The sequence below is a fragment of the Sorghum bicolor genome, chromosome 4 (assembly GCF_000003195.3).
Source record: "Sorghum bicolor cultivar BTx623 chromosome 4, Sorghum_bicolor_NCBIv3, whole genome shotgun sequence".
NCBI classification, from domain to species: Eukaryota; Viridiplantae; Streptophyta; class Magnoliopsida; order Poales; family Poaceae; genus Sorghum; species Sorghum bicolor.
In genome coordinates this window covers 13,269,896-13,291,375 of record NC_012873.2, presented here as the reverse complement: position 1 = coordinate 13,291,375, position 21,480 = coordinate 13,269,896, and the positions used below count along the sequence as shown (strand labels likewise).

Genomic DNA, 21,480 nt, shown 5'->3' with positions numbered 1-21,480 from the left:
ACGACACGTCACAGGTATTGAAATAATAATTGTTTAGTAGATGATTTAGAGCATGTTCTTTTGACTTTATCTGTCGAATCTGCTAGCCATTCAGTAGTATTTTTCTCTTATAAAAAATTAGCAAATAGTACTTCTAATCATGACTTTTCTACCAAGCGAAGAAGCTTTGCCCATCACAGATCACTGCAGTTAAGAGATTAAAAAATCTCTGTCCCAAAGTAAACATACATATTTTTTACGAGAATAAACGTACATCTTGCATTTCGAGGAGCTAAACATTTTCTAAAGTTTGACTAGAAATATAGAAAACAATATCAATGTTTATATTTCTAAATATTTTTTATAAAAAATATTCTATGCTCAATCTAATGATATTTATTTTATATCATTAACATCATTATATATATATATGATTAAACTTTAAAATATTTAATTTATCAAAAAAAGATGTGGTTTATTAAACAGAGGGGAGTATAAAAAAACTCATATCGCACTATAGACTATGGTGCCGTGGTGGCCATTTTGAGCACCACAACTGCGGTGTGGGTCGCAGTAGGAGGGAAACTCGGCATTGAAGTTCGATATTCTCGGCTCCCAGCCTTCACACACAGACTCGTTGCGTTTCTCAAGTCAGAGAGCCGGCCCAGCCCAAACTCCTCGCCGCTACGACCTCCGTGCTCCGGCGATGCAGCGGATTTCGCTGCGACTTCTGCGCTCCTCCGCCGCCGCCGCCGCCTCCACCACCTCCTCGTCCCTCCGCGGCCTGGCAGTACTCCGCGGCGGTTGGCCCGCCCGACCGGCGCTGCAGCCTCCGGCGCGAACCGCGGCGCCGGCCGACCTCACCCGGTGGCCGCCGCGGAGGGGTTACTCCCAGTTCGCCAGCGGGTTCACCCCGCTGAAGCCGAAGCCGCTGGGATCCATCCTCGACATCGAACGCGCCAAGGGCCTCTCCCCCGAGCACCTCGTCGCCGCCTGGGATGACGTCAGTCCCCGCCCCCTCTTTAGTCATTTCATTGTTTCATTCGTTTCTTTGTATGTGTTATAAGAATTGAGGAGATCCTCTCTGAAGGCCGTCGTAGATAAGCATCACAATGTGATATTCTGTCGTGCATGCTTGGTAGTACTTATTTGAAGCACTGTGCCTGAAACGAATTTTGTGTGTGAGGGTATGTGAATGATCTGTTAAATGGAAGAGATGAAAATGTATAAACGGTCATTCAAATCTGCTGACCTTTTCAATTGCAAATGACTTTCTAGTTTCTAAGATGTTTGATAATGTGCAAGTTTGGACTTAAATTATTGCTAATAGAAGAACATGTCAGCTAAGCATGCAAGTAGATTTATTTCCCTTACCATGTTTCAGGGTAAAAATAATAAATAGTGCTGATGTTTTGAAGCTATAGTAAAAATGGCCCGTTTTGAAAGGTTATGTTGAACCTAACTTATTGAGATAATTAGGATAAACTGTGCTATAGAATCTCAATGGTGGTGATGTGGCCTCCACAGCATCATTCTAGTTACATATTTGTGTTTTCAGTTCCAATTCCAAGGATATCAGTATTTGACAGCATTTGTCCAACTGTCATGTTGCTCTAGCGGCATCTCTGATTTTGCTTGTTTGGACCAAATAGTGAAGGGATTGGGCAAGTCGGTAGTATTCATTGGAAAGTTAAACAGCATTAGCACAATACTTTTAGAAACATTGCATTTTGTTATGGCTTCAATTATAGAATTTAGTGCTGTAACCAACATTAGAGAAACATTATTTGCTGAGGATAAAACTGGCATTGTAGTTATAATCAGCTTTGTTCTCACACGTGATTCTTAAGAACCATACTTTTTGTGCCGTAGGATGCATACGTGATTTTCATGTGTCCGTGCATGTGTGTGCATATTGGGGGATATTCTCTTACCTTTTTGAACTTCAATAATCAGAAGGATAACATTGTGGCTCCCAACTCTCTTATTTGGCCTGTTTAACCCCAAAATAAAGATCAACAACAATAATTTTGAATGTAATATGCAATTGGTAATGTTTATAAATTCTTTCGTTCTTCTGCATCAGTCATTCAGACTTTTGTATTTGTCCTGATGTTTTGTGTTCATGACTTGTGTTACTCTTCCTTTTCTTGAATATTAGTATCATTTAGGAAGGGGTCATATAGGTGCATCTATGAAAGCGAAGCTTTACCATCTCTTGGAACAAAGATCAGATTCATGGTATTTTTCTTTAACTTTGAGTTACTGGTTCAGAGTTTGCAGTACCATGATTGTGAATTTTCTAATCTAATTTTGTTTGTATTTTAGCCGACACTTTGTTATTCCTTTGTGGAAGGGAAGTGGATACACCACTATGTTCATGCAAGGTACTGCTCAGTTCTTTGCTCAATATTCATAATTTTGATTGATCGTTCTTGTTTTCTTATTTTCCGCACTAAATATAGCACTAGCATTATAGCTACCTTTGTTCATTCTTAAATCATTCCCCTTTATTGTGGAACTGCATACTGTTGTGTTACATGTTTTGTTTACTTTGTGTAAATGGACCCTTAAAATACAGCCTTGTCATACAAAGCATAGAACTAGGAAGCTGAATACTCATATGATATTAACATCAGCATTGTTGTTTTTTTTTCTGTGCTTATAATCAAGATAAGGTTCTTTTATGCTTTACCCATCATCCTTCATGTATTGACCAAATTTGATGCACAAATCTTATATAACTAAATAACACAAGTTACATGATTCGTGCATCTAGATCTGACCATTTAACCTAATTGTTCATGGTATTAAAATTTTCCCAAGGTATTGCAATAAGGGATTAGTCTATCCTCTTATAATTTTTGAAGTGGCACTTTTGAACGGGAGAAAAACGACATTATAATACAAATGGCCTGTTTGGGAACTACTGTTTGGGAAGCATATAGTAGTAAGTTTGCATGAACATGACAGGCAAAAACCATTGGCACCACTTACTATTTTTGAGCTCATTGAAGTAGCTGGCCTAGTTTATTTACTTAACCACGAGTTTGCTAGAATTCTCACTGTTCACTTTTGAATTTCTTTGGACTTACTGTTTCCTTCTTTTGCTCTACAATGTCCCAGTCCAGATGCCATACATTATCTTCACAGGACTTGAAGACTATAAAGCACGAGGCACTCAAGCAAGTCCTTACTACACAGTCACTCATTACACAGAGTTTTCAGAGACCAAGGACACGGTACTTATTCGAGGAGATGTTGTTTTCACCAGCAAACTAACTGATTCAGAGGCAAAGACTCTTCTAGAGACAGCTCACTCGTTCTACCTGAATGATGTGAGGTACAGACTCGTGGAGCGATTCAACAAAGAGACCCATGATTTTGAGTTCCGAGATGTCCTTCAAGTGCTTGATATGCCAACCATGTGACCTAGTTTAATTCTCAATCAACAGCAAATATTTGTAGTGCACATTGATTTTGTCACCTCAAATCCTCAGTTTAGCATGGGAGATTGCTTTCTTGCATCAGCAAAAGCAGCATAAGATGGTCGCACTGGATATCATACTGCCTTTGCTCACCGAGCCTTCTGTGTCGATTTTGTTGCACTGATTACACCATTAGAAAATTCTGCTGGTTGCTGTAAACAGATGAGGATTTTCAGGGCTAGGATACATACGCTATATATTTTCTGCTGTATCATTGTACCCATTAGATTCAATAATAACATTTTTACCATCTTAATGTATTTCCCTTTAATAACTTGGTGGGAAATATAAAGCAATTTGTTTGTGGGCTTGTGGCTAACCGATGGCAGATCAAACAAAAGGTCAGCCTGGGTTAGTGCTAAAGTCACCTAGTTTCATTGCAGAAATTAGCAGATACCTTTGGTGCTTTGGAGTTGATTTAGCTTTTGTTGATCGGAAAGAAGGGTCGTTGCTGTTCTGACTTCAGGTTTTGTGACATGGCGCCAAATGCAGTTAGGATGGATTTTCTGGTGGGTGGTGGCTTTAGAGCATCTCCAAGAGACTAGTTAAATTTAGCTAACAAAAAAGTAAAGAAAATGACTCTCCAAATCAATTTAGCTACTCAAAATCTTATACTAAAACCAGTCCTGTATATTTTTAACATGCAGGCAAACAAGGTTCTTGCTTTGCTTCATCTTGGCCGTACATTAAGGATGGAGATGACTCTTTAAATGGATACCCACGGTTCTTCTCTAGTGTAATTAAATGAATCCCCATCCTTATCGTACATCAGTCCTGAGCAGCACAGAGTTCTTTCTTTGCTTCGTCCATGGTGGCGTACCGTATCTAAGTATCCGGCTCTATCGAATCAACACATCGGTTAGCATATTGGGCACCAACAGATCGGCAGTGCTTGATCGCATCCTCGTCTCGCTGCAGGGTCCACGCTCCACGATCTCCCTAGCCGCTTTGTAGCTCCGACGCTTTCTCTCGGCTCGCTGTCGCTGGCACCATCAAGACCCACGAGCTCTTCGTCTGCTCGTACACTTTGTGGCACCGATGCCGGCCCACCTTGGTCGTTGAACGAGGTGCAGTGCGCGCGGGTGGCTTAGGTCCTCGTGCCTGCCTGAATCTCCTAGCTTGGTTCGCCGTCCCCGTCCCGTCAGCTGGGTAGGCTCCGGTGCCCTGCAGAAGTCATCGTCACCGTGGAAGGTACGGTGTGCCCGCGCCGCCATGGAGGTGTCTCCTGAGGCGCCGCGCCGATGGATGTGTCGCGCAGCCGGCGCAGGAGCTGCCCCGTGTAACAAAGGAATAGCCGAACTGATTAGCAGAGAAGGGGCGGAAGGAGGCAGCCTAACGAGACTTTTTTTTTTTAGGAAAACAGGAGGGGCTATGCCCCTACTGTGATTTTATTAAAACTTTAAAAGAGAAGCGCCGAGTACAAACATTAAGGTAAAAAAAAAGAAAATGAAGAAAATAAAAAGGATTACACAAAATTGTCTAGCCATAAATCTATCGATGGGTGATATCTTGCTTTTGCTCGTAGGATAACTAGAGCAAACTCCTTCTGAAAGACCGCTTTGCATCTTCGAATTGTATGTGCCATATTCCTGAAGATAATGTCATTTCTCATCATCCAGATAGACCAACACATAGTAATGATGATCTCCATAAAAAAAGGAACTCCCAGCTGAGTCTTAAGACTTTCCAGAATGATTGCAATGTCATCCGAGTTTGGTATGAAGACTTGTAAACTGTACCAACAGGCCATTGCAAAAGGGCAGTGAAAAAATAGATGCAGTAAAACTTCTTCTAGGTTGAGGGAACAACAGACACAATTATAATCTTGAAGAAACATCCCTTTCCTTCTGAGAAGTGCTCGAGTGCTTAATCTGTCACACAGGATTAGCCAGAAGAAAAATTTCCTTTTGTTTTGACAGCAAGAGGTCCAAAGCCATCTGAAAGAAGAATGAATCTGACTATGTCCAACCATATGTTTGTACACCTGCTTGGAAGAAAAATGAGTAGAGCCCCAACGATAGGACCAAACATCATTATCCTGACTGAGATGTAAGGTCTGCAGAGCAGTAGAGAGATCTTGAAATTGCTGAAAAGCTTCAACCGAAAGAGGAAGATGGAAAAGCTCTTCAAGAGGGATGGAAGAGACAGCAGTGTTTAGAGTGATCTGTTGAGATTTAGCATACGAGAAGAGCTCAGGAAACCTTTGATTAAGTTGAGTACCATTCCAGTTGTCAAGCCACATGAAGCAGGTAGAACCATTCTGAATATGAATCGAAGCCACCTCTTTGTAGGAATGCAGCAGTTTTAAAATGTCCCTCCACCAAAAGGAGCCTCTAAAGGGTCTATGCAGAGAAGGCAAATTATTCCTGGAGTAGTAGTGTTCCCAGACCAAATGAACCCAGGGGATAGCCAGCTTATTGAAGAATTTATGCAAAAACTTCATGAGTAAACTCTCATTGTGAATTTGAAGATCAAGCACTCCAAGACCCCCTTCAATTTTTGGTCTACAAACCAAGGGCCAGGCAGCTTTTGATGGCTTCTTACAATTCAAGTTGGATCCTCTCCAAAGACAGTGCTTCCTAAACTTGTCAATCTGCTTAAGAACTGTCTTGGGAATCAAAAAGGTACACATAGCAAAAGTTGGTAGAGCAGAAAGAACAGCATTTGTTAATTGCAATCTGCCAGCCTCAGAGAGCAGGGAAGAAAAATTTACTAGTCTCCTTTCACATTTGGAGACAAGAGGCCAGAAATGAGCAACCGTGGGTTTGGCAATACTAAGTGGAAGACCCAGATAGGTGAAGGGCAAAGTTTGTTTATTGCAGCCCAAGACCTCTGTCAGGATGTCCAACCTTTCATTAGAAATGTTGATAGGAACCATGAAGGATTTGTCAAAGTTTACTTTCAATCTAGAAGATTCTCCAAAAACATGTAAGATGTCTTTAAGGTGTTGTAGCTGAGATACATCCCCTTGCATGAAGATGAGAGTATCATCGGCATATTGGAGGATTGGAAAATCAGTATCATGCTCTAGAGATAAGGGTAAAGCCAGTCTACTATTAGCACAGGCAAGATTGAGGACTGATTGAAGCACATCAGCTGCTAGGACAAAGAGCAAAGGTGATAAAGGGTCACCTTGTCTGACCCCCCTTCTGCAATGGAACACTTTACCTGGAATCCCATTGAGAAGGACAGAAGAGGTTCCAGATGTGAAGATTAACTTCATCCAATTAATCCATTTTGTGGGAAAACCTTTATGTTCCATTATTTGTAATATTAGGCCGTGTTCCACTTTGTCAAAAGCTTTTTCAAAGTCCAACTTGAGAATAATGATTTCTTTCTTTGATTGGTGACACATATGCAAATATTCCAAGGCCCAGGCAACACAGTCTTGAATGGTTCTATTCTTAATAAAACCATATTGACTTTTATGAATCAACGAAGGGATCACAGATTGTAATCTGTTGGCCAGTAATTTTGTTATGAGTTTAACTGAATTATTGAGCAAAGAGATGGGTCTGAAATCAGAAACCATTGAAGGATCATCTTTCTTGGGGATCAGGGTTATGTAAGAACTATTGATACTTTGCAGACAGAGATTTTTAGAGTAAAAAGTTTGACAAAGATCATAGAAGTCCTGACATATTAGGGTCCAGCATTTCTTCAGGAAGTCAGTATTAAAACTATCTGGTCCTGGGGATTTGTCACAAGGGAGGTGCTTCACTACTGCATCAATTTCTTCATGTGAAAAGGGCTGAATCAGGCTTGAAAGATCCACAGTATTCTGTAACAGATTTGGCAAGTCCAGGTGAACGTGTGAGAAGTTGGAAGTGCCCAGTCTCTCCTTAAAGGAAATCCAAATGAGATTAGCTTTATCCTCATGATTGAAAAGAGATTGCCCTTGGTCATTGACTAGATGAGTAATAAGACTGCGCCTATGCTTAACAGTAGCATTTGCATGAAAAAATCTTGTATTGGCATCCCCAAGAGTTACCCATTTGACTGTTCCCCTTTGTTTCCAGTATGATTTTTGTTGCTGAAGCAAGGAAATAAGCTTGTCTTCCAAAATGGAACGAAAATTCCATTCTACAAGCGAAAGATCTCTGAAATCTTCTATCAAATTAAGAAAATCCAGCACGAGCTTGACATGCAAAATATTTAGCTTTAAGTTAGACAGAGACAATTTCCAAATTTTCAACACCTTTCTCAAGTTTTTAAATTTGGAAGTTAACAGTTTAGCAGCATCCAAATGATGGGATTCCGTGGTCCAGCCCAGGGTAACCTGATCCAAGAAATCATCACGTTGTAACCAATAGTTTTCAAATCTGAAAATATGAGTTTTGGGGATAGCAGTGGAGATAGAAATGAGGCAAGGAACATGATCCGAAGTTTCAGCAGTTAGAGTAGAGGCATTGGTAGAAGGGTAATTAATAGTCCAGGTAGCTGAGGTGAAAAACCAGTCAAGACGCTCCAACAGAGGTGGGTTTTGTTTATTGGACCAAGTAAAACGTTTTCCTTTTAAAGGTAACTCAATCAGACCTAGAGCACTGATAGCCTCATTGAACAGATAGATTTCTGCATGATCAGCACCATCTCTATTCCTATCTGCAGGACTACGATAGAGATTGAAATCCCCAACTATGAGCCAGTCAACATGGTCAGGCATTTGGATGTGTTTAAACCACCGTAGGAACTCTCTTTTGCCTTGGAGGGTGCAAGGGGCATAGATATTAGTCAGAATCCAGGTTGCATTCGTATGAAGGGACGTAAGCTCGATGGAAACTGAATAGGCATTCTGAAAGATCATATTGCCAGACAAAATAGCACTGTTCCAAACGATAATGGAACCCCCAGACGCTCCAACAGAGGGTAAAAAAACGAAATCATCAAAGGAAGGAGGACAAAAATTACGAAGGTAGGAAGGATCAAAGTTATCACGTTTAGTTTCTTGTAAGCACAAAATATCACAGTTATTGGCACAAAGCCTGTCACGGATAACATTCCATTTTATGTCTGAGTTTATCCCCCTGATATTCCAGGACAAAACATTCCATTTTCTAACTTGCATTATGACAAAAGCATAAAAACGGATGGAGGAACTGTGACAGCATCAGTTCTTGGATTGTGAAGAAGCTCCAGCTTCAGAGTCCTCATCAGCCGTTTCTGTGGCTGATTTCTTTCCTTTCTTAGCTTTAATAGTAGGCTTCTTAGATGGTCCCTGATCCATCTCCTTTGCTAACCTTAACTTCTTGGAGGTAGGTTTCTGTACTGCAGCTTTGCTGTTCTTGGCAGTAAGCAGGTCGTCTGAGAGTTTTGCAGCTTCAATGCTGCAGAAAGCAGTTCCAAGGTCCCGCACTACAGACGGAGAAAGAACCGGAGGATTAGGTGAGCATCCTAAGCAATTTCTATCCTTGCAGATAGAAGATTTAAAACCTTTAGATTGTTTATGGATTCGATCACTGCATCTTAAATCAGCTTCTGAGATGTAGGTTTTTTTACCTCTCTTTCCTTTAGGTGGCGTCTTGCAGATTGAAGGAGCTGGGGGGGGTGTAGCTTTGTTTTCATCAAAAAGGATTTGGTCGGAGTCATTTTCGGAAGAATCAGCAAACTGTCCGGAGTGATCTGACATGGAGGAACAGGTGATATCAGAGATGACCACAGAGGGTTTTGTGGGAGGTAAAGAGAAGGAGAAAGATTTAATATTACTAGAGAAGTTCTGAAGAGAAGTCCAAGCTTCAGATTGAAGAAATTCCTTAGCCCACTCATAAGAACCTTGTTTAAGCAGCATGAGAGTGAAGAAATCCACCCACTGTGATGGAACTGTAACCCTTGGAAGGCTGCTGTCTAAGCTGGCAAAGTATTTAGCCCAGCATCTGATGGCCATTGGGCTTGGGCTGAGAGTAGATGAGCCACTAGAATCTGAAAGCTCAAGTTCCAGGGAGGTGTGCTTGTCCAGAGGGCCCATTTTTGCCTGCTGGTGAAGCAAGTCAGGAACTAAAGGTGGGAAGAAAGTGTGGACAAAGCCCAGATGCACCTGGTCTGGGTCAGGGTTCTCCATCAGAGGTTGATTCAAAATAGGACTGCCACCCTGTTGTATTGGCGCCAAAGGAGCTTGCTGAACATTTTCAGGTATCTGCAGATCCAAAGCAGGAACTTCATGTTGAGCATCTTCAGGTGAGTGCAGATCCAAAGCCTGATTATTTGGTGGAGCCTCTAGCTCAAGGTTCATGTCTAACCAGTCTATCAAATCTTCCTCTTGAATTTCCTCTGGCATGAGAGGTTGGAGATTGTTGAAATCAGGAAAGGCCACAATCTCCACTGGGGGAATAGGAAGTTGTGCTTGTGGGTGGATGTCGGAGTCTATGTCTGTGCCATCATCCATGGCTATCACTTGATCAGAAATGTCAGGTTGGTCAACAGCAGCAGGATTATTGACTTGTATGACTTCTTCCTCAAGGACACCATTCTCATTGTTGCCAATCTCATTAATATTATTATTACCATGGTCCAGCAGCACCTGTTGTAGGGGAATAAGAGGTGGAGCCTCATCCTGATTAGGATTGGGGTGCTGAGCCATATTGTTGTTTGCATTTGGCTGATTCCAAGGAACCCATCCCTCAGCATTACCATTACCAGCATTACCATTACCAAAAGGAGGCGGGGGTGGACCTTGTCCTGGTTGACCATAACCAAAGAACTCAAAGTCGTTGGGATCAAGATCCTCTGGATCATCTGGAGGGAAGTGTTCATCCTGAGCTTGTGCACCTAACATTGTCGCTGAGATAATCTCACACTGCACTGTCCAGCTATCGGACTCAGAAGTTTCCCCTTCTAAAAAGTTGAAAAACCAGGGGATCTCATCTAAACCAGAAACTCTAACCTTGACCGGAGCTCTAGCCATATTGTTATGATCCTCTTCCCAGACAATGAGCTTTCCAAAGCTGGAAACAGCCTTTTCCACCAGAGTATAGGACCAGGCATCAATATTAAGACCAAGCATCATTAACCAAGCTTCATGAGTAAAGATAGCAGTCCTATTATTCCAAGCCTTGTCATGGGGGATGAAGGAAATCTGAGTGTTACCAAAGACATGGGGGCCATTACTGATCATAGCATCTCTGTGTGAAACCCGACTGAAAGTTACATAGGCCTGCCCAAAAGGACAAGGCTGAATCGAGTGATATGGGATGCCCATTTCAACATTGAGAAATTCAGCTAATGTTGCACGAATAGCAGGGAATTCTAACTGAGCCTGCGGCAACGGGTTGATAAAAGCAATGGCAAGATCATTGTTCACATGCTTTAGAGCACTAGTAACCACTCGACGCATTGTAGGTCTACCCGGCACCAAAACTCTCTGTCCCCAGGTGGGCATAAAAGGAGCTGGATCAACAAATCGATACGCCATTGCACCTTGATTGGGGTTTACTGTAGCAGAAAGCGGGGTTTTTAGAAACCAGGAAATGTGGACCGAGGGAGGAATAAGGCGAGAAGAGAGCCAGGCATGTTCTCTGAGGGAAGAAAGGGGAAGCACTGACCTAGAAGAAAACGGGGAGGAAGCTAACTCCTCGTCGACGTCGTCGATGAACTCCGGCGCCCGGAGTCGCCACGACAGCTTCCAGGGAATGACAATAGGAGAGGGAGGCGAGTGAATGCCAGAAAATTCGCTAATAAACTCTATGACCGATCTGTATAATTTGGAGTCACGAGAGAGGGGAGGCCCACTGATCAGCGACGTCGAGGGACGTTGGACACGAGAAGTTGAAGCGACTCTCCGAATAGAAGGAAATGGCGCGGGTCTGGGCACTAAACGGCACTGTCCAGAATCGTGGCCGGCAAGGAGGCAAATCCGGCAGCGCCTAATGTTTTTACAGCCAGGCCGCGAGTGGGCCGGAGATAAACAGAAAGAGCACAGAGTCAACAAAGGCCCAAGGGATTTGTGGACGCGCTGGGGATCTGGAATCGGCCCCAAAATGCCGGCTTCCAAAAAAGAAGCATTTTTTTGAGTTCCATGGATGGCGCCTCTTTTAATTCCAAGGATGGCGCCTCTCTTAAAAACAGACTTAACGACGCAATTAAGAGGTTTTTGGAAATTCGAAAACTCCATGGATTTGGAGCTCGAAGCAGGAAGACTAGATCTTGAAGCAAGAAGAGGAATAGCATTGGCACCCGTTAGACGTACCGATTTGCGGCGAGAAACCTCAATCCATTCTGCTGCTTGTTCTCGGCACCAATTCTTGTATTCAGCGCGAAAATTGGGCCCGCCATTGTGCCAGAGATGGAAGTAGATCTTGAAATCCTGGCATTCAAAAGTTCGAAGACGATGGATATGAAAGCCAACCTGCTGATTAGCCACTGAAAAACGAAATACTCTAACATCCAGTTGAGACACTCGAAAAGCAGCAGCTGAACCTCCAAGAACCGACTGCAGAAGGGACTCAAACTTGCAGCGACCAACGGAAAGGACCATGAAGAATTCTTTAGAAGAAAACGAAGGTACAGAGTTAACCATGCTGCCACATGTACATAATTGCAACATCATAATTCTTATCTGAGACTAAACTTTATTTGATCCTTGACTACAAGTTCATTTTTGCATGCTCTTTCGTTTAGTTCCTTGTATGCATGGAGCGTGGCTCATAAGAGAGATAGTTTGGTTGTTGTATCTGTAAAAATCATATAACACGAGTGTATTAAAATAAATACTAAAATATTGATTGTTTTATGATATTATGTCAGTAATAAAATTTAATTTATCTTATCAAGTCTTAATTTGTTTTAAAATCATTTAATATTCATAATTATGTGCTAACTCACCGGGTAAGAGCAACTCCAACAGATATGTTATCCATGTTATCTAGACTATTTTTACATTTTCAAAGCAAAAATTAAAGGCCAACAGGTGTGTTATCTGATTTGCTAAAATAGCAAGTTTGCTATTCCTAAACTTTCGCTTGTCATATATAGCATGTCGTCCTCACTAGCTATCCTATACAAAGGCTGTTGTGGAACTTATGCTTTGTGTGAGTTTTTTTATTTTACACAATGGCTAAATCTTGTAGTTTAAAATATAATTTTACCTAGTCTCTTGGAGATGCTCTAAGACCGACACAGTTAGGCATCCAAACACGTGGTCTCTGTACTTGACGGCCTTGGCTAGAGGCAACCAAACATGCCTTGTATGTTTACCCCTAACCAAAGTTGTTTTCAGGTTAGGCCTTGTTTAGTTTTAAAAAAATTTAACATTCTCTATCACATCGAAATTTTTAGACGCATATGCATGGAGTATTGAATATAGATAAAAGAAATAACTAATTGTACAGATTGATTGTAATTTATGAGACGAATCTTTTTAATCTAGTTAGTCCATGCATGATTTAACAACAATTATCAAATACAAACGAAAGTGCTACAGTTTTCTTGGAGACAAGTTAAATGCCGGCAAAGAAAAACTTGTCTCTCAATCATTCTATTATTAATCCTTGGGCTGCAGGTTCGGCAGCCTTGTGTGTGGGCACCGTCAACTAAAAGTCCCCCAGAATCACATGAGAATGAGTCACCGATGAATCGCAAAAGATGGGAAAATACAGCTCATAAAATCAGCTCCACTCCTGCCTGCGTGTTGCATCGAGCTAGTAACCACCCAAAAAACAGATGCAAACTGCTCTCACATGCCCTTTGTCTGATGGGTGAGGCTTTGCACTTTGCAGCGAGCGTCGGAAGTATGTACGTGTTCGCCGGAATCCGGCTGGAAAATGGCCAAGTTTCAACGAGGGGCCAGGGGCGAACGCGTAGAGCTGTCGAGGAGCCTCAAGAGGCTATAAAAACCTGCCTCCTAGTCACTCGTTTCATTCGAGTGCGTGCTCTGCCGGCCTACTGCTGCCGTACGCGCAGCAGCAAGCTAGCTGCCGAGATCTTTCGTCTTTCATCATCATCTCCTTTTGCCTGCCACCAGTTGCTAGCTTTGCCTGCCACTTTGCACGTTGTGGCCGGGTGCCTGTGCCTCCATCCATTGGTCGATCGGCAGCAAAGCTTAGCTAGCGTCTGTCGTCGATCGATCGATCATGGCGTCTGCTGTGATTCTGACCCTGATGCTCTGCGCGGCGGCGTCGTGGGTGGTCGCGGCGGCGGCGGCGCAGAACTACAGCGCCATCTTCAACTTCGGCGACTCGATCACGGACACGGGCAACCTGTGCACCAACGGCAGGCCGTCGCAGATCACCTTCACGCAGCCCCCCTACGGCGAGACCTACTTCGGCACGCCGACGTGCCGCTGCTCCGACGGCCGCGTCGTCGTCGACTTCCTCAGTGCGTCAATTAGCTAGCGTTGTTCATTCGAATCCAATTCATCAGTTCCTGATCGAGTGCTGACGACGAACACGAAATGCTTGCATTGCATTGCACGTACAGGCACTCAGTTCGGGCTGCCGTTCCTGCCGCCGTCCAAGTCGAGCAGCGCCGACTTCAAGCAGGGCGCCAACATGGCCATCACGGGCGCAACGGCCATGGACGCCCCCTTCTTCCGCTCGCTCGGCCTCTCCGACAAGATCTGGAACAACGGGCCCATCAGCTTTCAGCTCCAGTGGTTCCAGCAGATCGCCACCGCCGTCTGCGGACAAAGTATATATATATACTACATGATCATCCTCTCCTGCTATTTATTATTATTATATATATATATATACTACTATATCAATCACAACTCGATCGATCGATGCAATTCGATGGGCAGGCTGTAAGAGCTACCTGGCCAACTCCCTGTTCGTGTTCGGCGAGTTCGGCGGCAACGACTACAACGCCATGATCTTCGGTGGATACACCATCGAGCAGGCCAGGAAATACACACCCAAGATCGTCAACACCATCTCTAGAGGCATTGATGTAAGTGAGCACCCACAAAGTCAAATGCAGTCACAAACTCTCTCTCTCTCTCAGTGTTCAGTTGACGCAGAGCATGACATGAAGTGATGCATTATTTGCCCTGATGACCGATGGATCGATGCATGCATGGATGCAGAAACTGATCGGACTGGGCGCGACGGACATCGTCGTCCCGGGTGTCTTGCCCATCGGGTGCTTCCCGATCTACCTGACCATCTACCAGAGCTCCAACAGCAGCGACTACGACGACCTCGGCTGCCTCAAGAGCTTCAACGACCTGTCCACGTACCACAACACCCTGCTGCAGAAGAGGGTGGACATCATCCAGAGCAGGCACAGGAAGACGGCGCGCATCATGTACGCCGACTTCTACTCCGCCGTCTACGACATGGTCCGGAACCCACAGACCTACGGTACGTACGTCTACTGTATGATTGATCGAGTACATATATACATACCACTCTAGCTAGCGAGCTTGCATTGCTCTGTCGTCGTCGACGTCGTATCGTATATGGGCCCCGCCTTATTCTTTTCACGCGCCATTGGCAAAGTGGCAAGCACTACACTCCACAAAGTATATACTAGCTAGTACCATGTGTGTGTGCGTGTGTGCAGAAAAAATTAAACAAGCAGCGTGTGGTAGTAGGTTTATAATTATAAATAAATAATGGATTTTTGTCTGTGCCCAATGCCAAATGAAACAGCGTGCACTACGTAGCACAGACCACGTGCAACAGTGACCACCACATGTCCGAGCACATGTGCACCGATCCAGCTGAGATTCGTCAACAACCAGCCAGCCAGTCAGTGGATGTGGATGAGAGTGTGTGTGTGTGTGTGAGAGACCCATGCCTATGCCTGCCTGCCTGCCGGCCTGCCCGTTTACGCGGAAACGTCAACATGTCGTGCGGCGGTCCGGACGCGCGCTTCATAGAAAAATGAATGGCCCAGTCTGGCGGCATGCTGCATGCATGGCCGTCGTCGTCGTCGTCGTCGTCGTCTCGTTTGGCACTCTCGTGACAACTGGTGGTGAGCACTGAGCAGGGGCAGGATGGGAGGCCGGGTGCCTGCCAGTGTCAGGCCTTGTTTAGTTCCAAAAAAATTTGCAAAATTTTTCAGATTCCCCATCACATCGAATCTTTAGACGCATGCATGGAGTATTAAATATAGACGAAAATAAAAACTAATTACACAGTTTGGTCGAAATTGGCGAGATAAATCTTTTGAGTCTAATTAGTACTCCCTCCATCCCAAATTGTAAGTTATTCCAAGAATCTTGGAGAGTCAAAGCATTTTCACGTTTAACCAAAATTATAGAGTGAAATACTAAGATTTGTAACGTAAAGTGAGTATACTATGAAAATATAGTTAAGAAAGAATCTAATGATATTTAGTTGGTATCATAACAATTATTATTTTATCATATAAATTTGGTCAAACTTTGAAAAGTTTGACTCTCCAAGATTCTTGGAATGACTTACAATTTGGGATGGAGGGAGTACATGATTGGACAATATTTGTCAAATACAAACGAAAGTGCTACAGTGTCGATTTTGCAAAATTTTTTGGAACTAAACAAGGCCTCAACCATTTCCCATCAATCCTCGCCACATCCAGCTGCCATGTGACCGTCCGCCACAACCAGCACATGCCCCCAACAACGCGCTAAGAAATCGATCTCTATTGATTTTTTTTTTATAAAAATTGTATTTTCTTCTGTCAGCTAACAATACTTTTTTCTCGTAATAAATCAACCAATAACACTTGGTCCACAGTAGCGGGCTCACACTACGTTATTATTTTTCTTGATGAAACGGGTGTGGTGTGGCAGGGTTCAGCTCGGTGTTCGAGACGTGCTGCGGATCAGGCGGCGGCAAGTACAACTACCAGAACAGCGCGCGGTGCGGCATGTCGGGCGCGTCCGCGTGCGCCAACCCGGCGACGCACCTCAGCTGGGACGGCATCCACCTCACCGAGGCCGCGTACAAGCAGATCACCGACGGCTGGCTCAAGGGGCCCTACTGCCGCCCGCCCATCCTGCACAACTAATTCCACTCATGGATAGATGGATGCTTTGCATGGAGGCGGCGCGTTATTTTTTATAAATAATTTATTTATTTGTATTTATATCCATATAATTAGCTTGGTTGGATTAATTGGATTAATCGCGGCGGGGGTTAAATATTATTGCGTTGGTTGGTCCTTCGTTCGACCATTTTTGTTTGTTTGGAGGAGGTGTTTATTAATTGCGTTGCTCAAAAAAATAATTAATGGCAATTGTGATATATATATATATATGAGATGACACTATCGTGTTCATTATAGTCCTTCAAAATATTCTAAACTAGATGACACCCCGCGCGTTGATGCGGAAATTTTGTAGCACTACTACATGAGAAGAATCATAGATCAACGAAAAATAAATCATGTTTTTTGTATTTAATAAAGAGATGACTGCCACCATCTTTTGCGCTGTAGATACACATGCTATGCCAAGAGACATAATAAGGTCTTGGTTCAGTCATATTTGCCACGAAAATACTGCATCAGTAATGAAAGCAAGCAGCTCCATCTCATCTGTTTTCTTCTATTTCCTTACCCAGATTATTTTGTACGTCATGGCCATGGGCAGATTCCATCTCCTAGCCTCCCAATGACTCATGCATCTTTGTGCTTGGTGCCATCCTTCTACTCAATGCCTCTACATTGTACATCGTTTGATGGGGAAAGTGCTCCTCCAGACCTCGATGATAACCTTGCAACACATCAAAGCATTTGTGTGGCTTGCAGCTTGAGCCTCCAGCGCGGCGATGCTATCTGTTAGCCGTTCTAGCTCGCGATAAATCCCTTTGCTGGCAGTTGGCACCCTCCCATGCCAGCCAGTGTTGAATCAAGATAAAATCAAATAACGAACAAAAATCAATGTGGATCTCATAAGATAAATAAAAACTCCCACACATGCTTTTCTCCAAGTCCACTTCATTTTCTTCTAGCAGCGCCCAAGAGACCTTGCCCCCGCCGTTGCCGCTGGACATAGCCCAACCTCTCTGCTTGCCCACACGACAACCTCGCAGTCCAGGCGCAACCTCGCTTTGATTTCTTACTGGAGGTGGCCTTATTGATTTGTCATACACTTGTTGGAGCCTAGGAGACGAGAAACAGAGACTAAATATATAGTGTTAGGATTTGAAAGAGAGACAGACATAAAGAAGCCGATGAGGCAAGAACTGGAGAGTGTAGACCAACTAATGTGACTATTTATCTGCTTTATGTTTCACTACAATGCGGCTACTGGGTTTTGCTCTAACGTTTGCAGTTTTGGAAATACAGAGCCAGTGTCACCTAATCTATATACACAAATATGATTCTTCACCTACTGACTTGCCCTTACTTGCCCTTTGAGACCCTCGGATGATGTGACTTCACGGAATTGCAGAGAATTCATGTAGTGGGTTCCTCCTATTTAGGTATAGTAGATAATGAGTTATGATATTTAGCAACTGTTAGAGATGCACATGCAGCCCCACAAACTGATGGTCTGGCCTGAAGCTTGCCTTTTTGGCCTGGTCCAAGCCCACCCTAGCCCGATGTGGTAGGGCATGCTTGGGTCACTCCCTAGGTCCATCGGGTGGCATGGACTAGCCCACTATCTAATGGTTGGCATGACCCCATTAGTAGACAAAAGGGAATAACACCCTCAGTCTAGCGACTCCAGTAGCTCTGCGCCTAACCCTAATTCATTCGCCCCGCTTTTGGGCATCACACTCGCACTCACTCTCTCCTCCCTCGCCTCGCTTGCTCGCCATCCCCAGTTGCCTCCACTCCTCGCGCTTCGCCGCCATCGTCTTTACCATTGTTGGTGAAAGCATCTAGGCCCCTAGTGAGTTTTGGTGATTAATGACAATATTGATTACTATGACTAACTGTTGATGCAAAAGTTGATCCGCAAACACAAAGGGCTAATACCCGATTTAAACGTTAAAGCGTGCCAGCCGATTTGACCTTACTATCGGCAAAGGTGATAACTCGAATACTTTGGTCCCGACAACAGCGATGCGCCCGGATGCCACGGCCAAGAGGTATTCATGCGGAACTTGAGAATACGCCGAGCTTAAGTCGACGAACTCCTAAGAACTCGTAATGAAAAAAGGAAAATGAGTAAAAACTTGTGTTTGATTGATTGATAGATGTCCCAATTACAAGGCCCTAGGGTCTACATTTATACCCTGCTCAAAGAGCTACAACCAGACACGACTAGAATTCGAATTCCAAATTTAAACAGAATCCATGTACAAAACGATTTAAATAACTAAGGAAAACATAAAACTATCCTGCCGTGACAAGCTGAGACACCACCACAGACCAATTGACAACCTCCAAGTCTTCCTTCCACGACATCGGCAGACTCCCCATCGGCAACGATTAATACTGGCCATCGGCATAAACACATCACTATTAGCCACATTCAGCTGTCTCCTCATCGGCAACCACCATTATTGGCAACTCTCCTGTAGGCCAGTCACTATTGCCCTTTCTTGCCGATCTACACTCTACCGATCCTGGGTACGTGTCCAAAAACTGTGTCAACACATGCCCCCCAATTTTGGAGTATGAAATCATTAATGCTTCGAAATTCTCTGCAGTAATGATGCCTTTCCACAATTAATTCTCCCAATTTGGTAACCGACAACCTTAATTTGAACAACCTTGGTTCGATCCCTCCGCAGATTCCTCGAAATTCTCAACCTTCCAAACGGACATCTCCACCTTAGTCGCCTATCGGCAATGTTACCGTTACAGAGATCTACCGATGGACTGACCAGGACGTCCTGTTCAGTAAAGTATCTTATCCTCCTAAACGGATATCCTCACTTTATCCGCCCATCGGCAATATTACCGTTACAAGGCGCTGCCGATGAACCGACCAGGAAATCTCGCACAGTAAAATATCTCCAGATCACGACCGCTTCCTGTCAAATCACCTACACAATCCCTTGATTACCGTGTGAACAGTTACCATATCTTCCTGAGTATCCTCGGATTTCATGGATACGGCGAAGTGATAAGTCAGATTTACCCTTGCCCATTTTGTCCTATAAATAGTTCCTTCTCAGGTACTCTTTCTCCATCGCATCATTCCACAGTTCCAACTCCACCTTCCTGGCGGCGGCGCTGTTCGAGATCTCCAAGAACTCCAACAAAGCCCCTTCTTCACCAACCTCGAAGCCTTCGATCATCCTTTTTGTGAGGAGATGGCCATCAACTTCACCGTTCCTGAGGTTAGTTCTTCATTCCACCTCTTGTGCTTTCACTGTATCCCTGTTCATCTGCAATTTACTTTACTGAACATTTTTCCTTTTCTTTCTTTGTTCTTCTTTTACCTTCAAAACCATTAGGATCTGTCCAATAAAATTGTCATCCTTACCGATCAGCCACACCTCCAATGTCTTGGTCCGTTAGGGGACCCAGATCCCACCGATCTTATTAATGCAGAAACAAACAGAATCCCTTTTAGAGCCGAGAATTTTTCTCTAGATCTGTGGAAGGATACCTTCCGTTCCTAGCCCAATCCTACAGTAGGATGGAAAGATTGGTTCTTGAGAGTCAGCCACTCAAATGAGGTTCAGTGGGGTGAGAAAAACTGGACCAATGCATTAGGTTGTCCATTGCCGATATGCATAGGAATGAATCACTACTGATAGCTGCATCATATTTCTGGTCAGATACACTCAATGCCTTTGTTTTTGGTCACAGCCTTGCTTCTCCCACTCTTGCCGATGTGCTCATGCTCACCGGCCTAGACGTATCCACTGCCGATAGCAGTCACCTATTTGACACTACATCTAGTGCCAAAGTAGACATCCGCGCTATCGGCGGCTGGTCAAGGTATATCCAAAAGTACCGCAGAACGGGGCCTGTCAACATAAAGGAACAAACCACCTTCCTGAACATGTGGCAGAACGGGGCCTGTCAACATAAAGGACAGCCAATGGTGGCCGATTTCCCCTCGGCCGATATCTGCTAGGTTCTGCCTACCACCTCCTCCACCAAGTAGCCAGAAAACTCCTCCTCGGCCAGTCCATCGGCAACCTAGGAGGACCCTTGTGGTTCATCAATATGTGGCTTAACCTCCACATGCACAAGCGTCTTGAATTCAACCTCTTCACACAACTCTTCTCCAAGGATATAGCTGAGGATTATGAATTAGATGAAGAAGAATCAGCAACTCGCCCTCCTCTGAACTTTGGCGAAGCTGTCATTGTTCTACCTGGCACAGGCGGCAACGCAGACCAGGTCAGCCGATTCTTCCAGACCTTGTATGAAGGCCTGACCCGAGAGCAGCGAGCATGGATGCCTTATGAAGATCCCCACACCATGTTCCCCTTGGTCTTCCATCCCTTCAATGATGCCCTCAACAAGGACCATGATGTGATGATGGCATTGATCACTCCCAGAGCTATACCAATAAATTTCTTTGGCAGTGGGAAAGCTTCTAACCAGACTAATGAGTTCTACAACCCATCGGCACTAACCCGTCAACTAGCTTTCGGTCAGCTACCGATTGCTCTCTGTTATGTCGATGTGATAAAACCCAGGGAGACCATCACTAGCCTTCTTGAGTGGACCCGAGTAGCCCAATTGCTACCGAATGCCGATACAACTGCAGATCTATCAGAGTGGATCCCAGCCCTCTTCATCACTCTGGCGTACAAACAATGGTGGGAAGAATGGAAGGAGCACTTATTCTGCAAATTGGCTCTTACATACCGCGGCATGATCGACCCCCAGTACAAAGTTCCTGATAACACTGTAAGTATTTCCAAACCGATGCCTCAATTCTTTCAATCTCATTTTGTTGACACCGTTTTTGGGCACGTGTCTAGGATAGCAGGATAAGGTGGCAGTACGATGTTTACAAAGTGAGTTGCCGATGAGGATGGTTGCCGATGAGGGAGAAGTTGAACGTGACTAAGTCCACAGGCAGTAATATGGTGCCGATGGCTAGATAAGAAAGTCTGCCGATGACTATGGCAAAGGGTCTGCCGATGATGCAAAGAGGGAGTCCGGAAGCTGCCGGTCGTTATGTGGAGGAGTTTCTTTTTGTCACGAGGGATAGTTTTGTTATTTCTTTAAT

General features: G+C 44.1%; 2 protein-coding genes across 2 annotated transcripts; both read left to right on the top strand.

The window, feature by feature from the left end:
* LOC8080379 lies at window positions 564-3,741 on the top strand. The gene is made up of 4 exons (XM_002453624.2): window positions 564-982; window positions 2,141-2,220; window positions 2,308-2,366; window positions 3,106-3,741. Exons 1-4 carry the CDS (start codon window positions 686-688, stop codon window positions 3,408-3,410), a joined length of 741 nt encoding a protein of 246 aa, XP_002453669.1. The 5' UTR covers window positions 564-685; the 3' UTR covers window positions 3,411-3,741.
* LOC8059085 (GDSL esterase/lipase At5g45910) lies at window positions 13,315-16,664 on the top strand. The gene is made up of 5 exons (XM_002453623.2): window positions 13,315-13,772; window positions 13,875-14,084; window positions 14,197-14,345; window positions 14,482-14,758; window positions 16,177-16,664. The coding sequence occupies exons 1-5, from the start codon at window positions 13,529-13,531 to the stop codon at window positions 16,392-16,394; spliced, it is 1,098 nt and encodes a 365-aa protein (XP_002453668.1). The 5' UTR covers window positions 13,315-13,528; the 3' UTR covers window positions 16,395-16,664.

Coding starts and splice junctions, on each gene's coding strand:
- LOC8080379 (XM_002453624.2), top strand. CDS start 686: ATGCAGCGGATTTCGCTGCGACTTCTGCGCTCCTCCGCCGCCGCCGCC. Junction 983..2,140: donor TCGTCGCCGCCTGGGATGAC/GTCAGTCCCCGC, acceptor CTTGAATATTAG/TATCATTTAGGAAGGGGTCA. Junction 2,221..2,307: donor GAACAAAGATCAGATTCATG/GTATTTTTCTTT, acceptor TTTGTATTTTAG/CCGACACTTTGTTATTCCTT.
- LOC8059085 (XM_002453623.2), top strand. CDS start 13,529: ATGGCGTCTGCTGTGATTCTGACCCTGATGCTCTGCGCGGCGGCGTCG. Junction 14,085..14,196: donor CACCGCCGTCTGCGGACAAA/GTATATATATAT, acceptor TTCGATGGGCAG/GCTGTAAGAGCTACCTGGCC. Junction 14,759..16,176: donor CCGGAACCCACAGACCTACG/GTACGTACGTCT, acceptor GTGGTGTGGCAG/GGTTCAGCTCGGTGTTCGAG.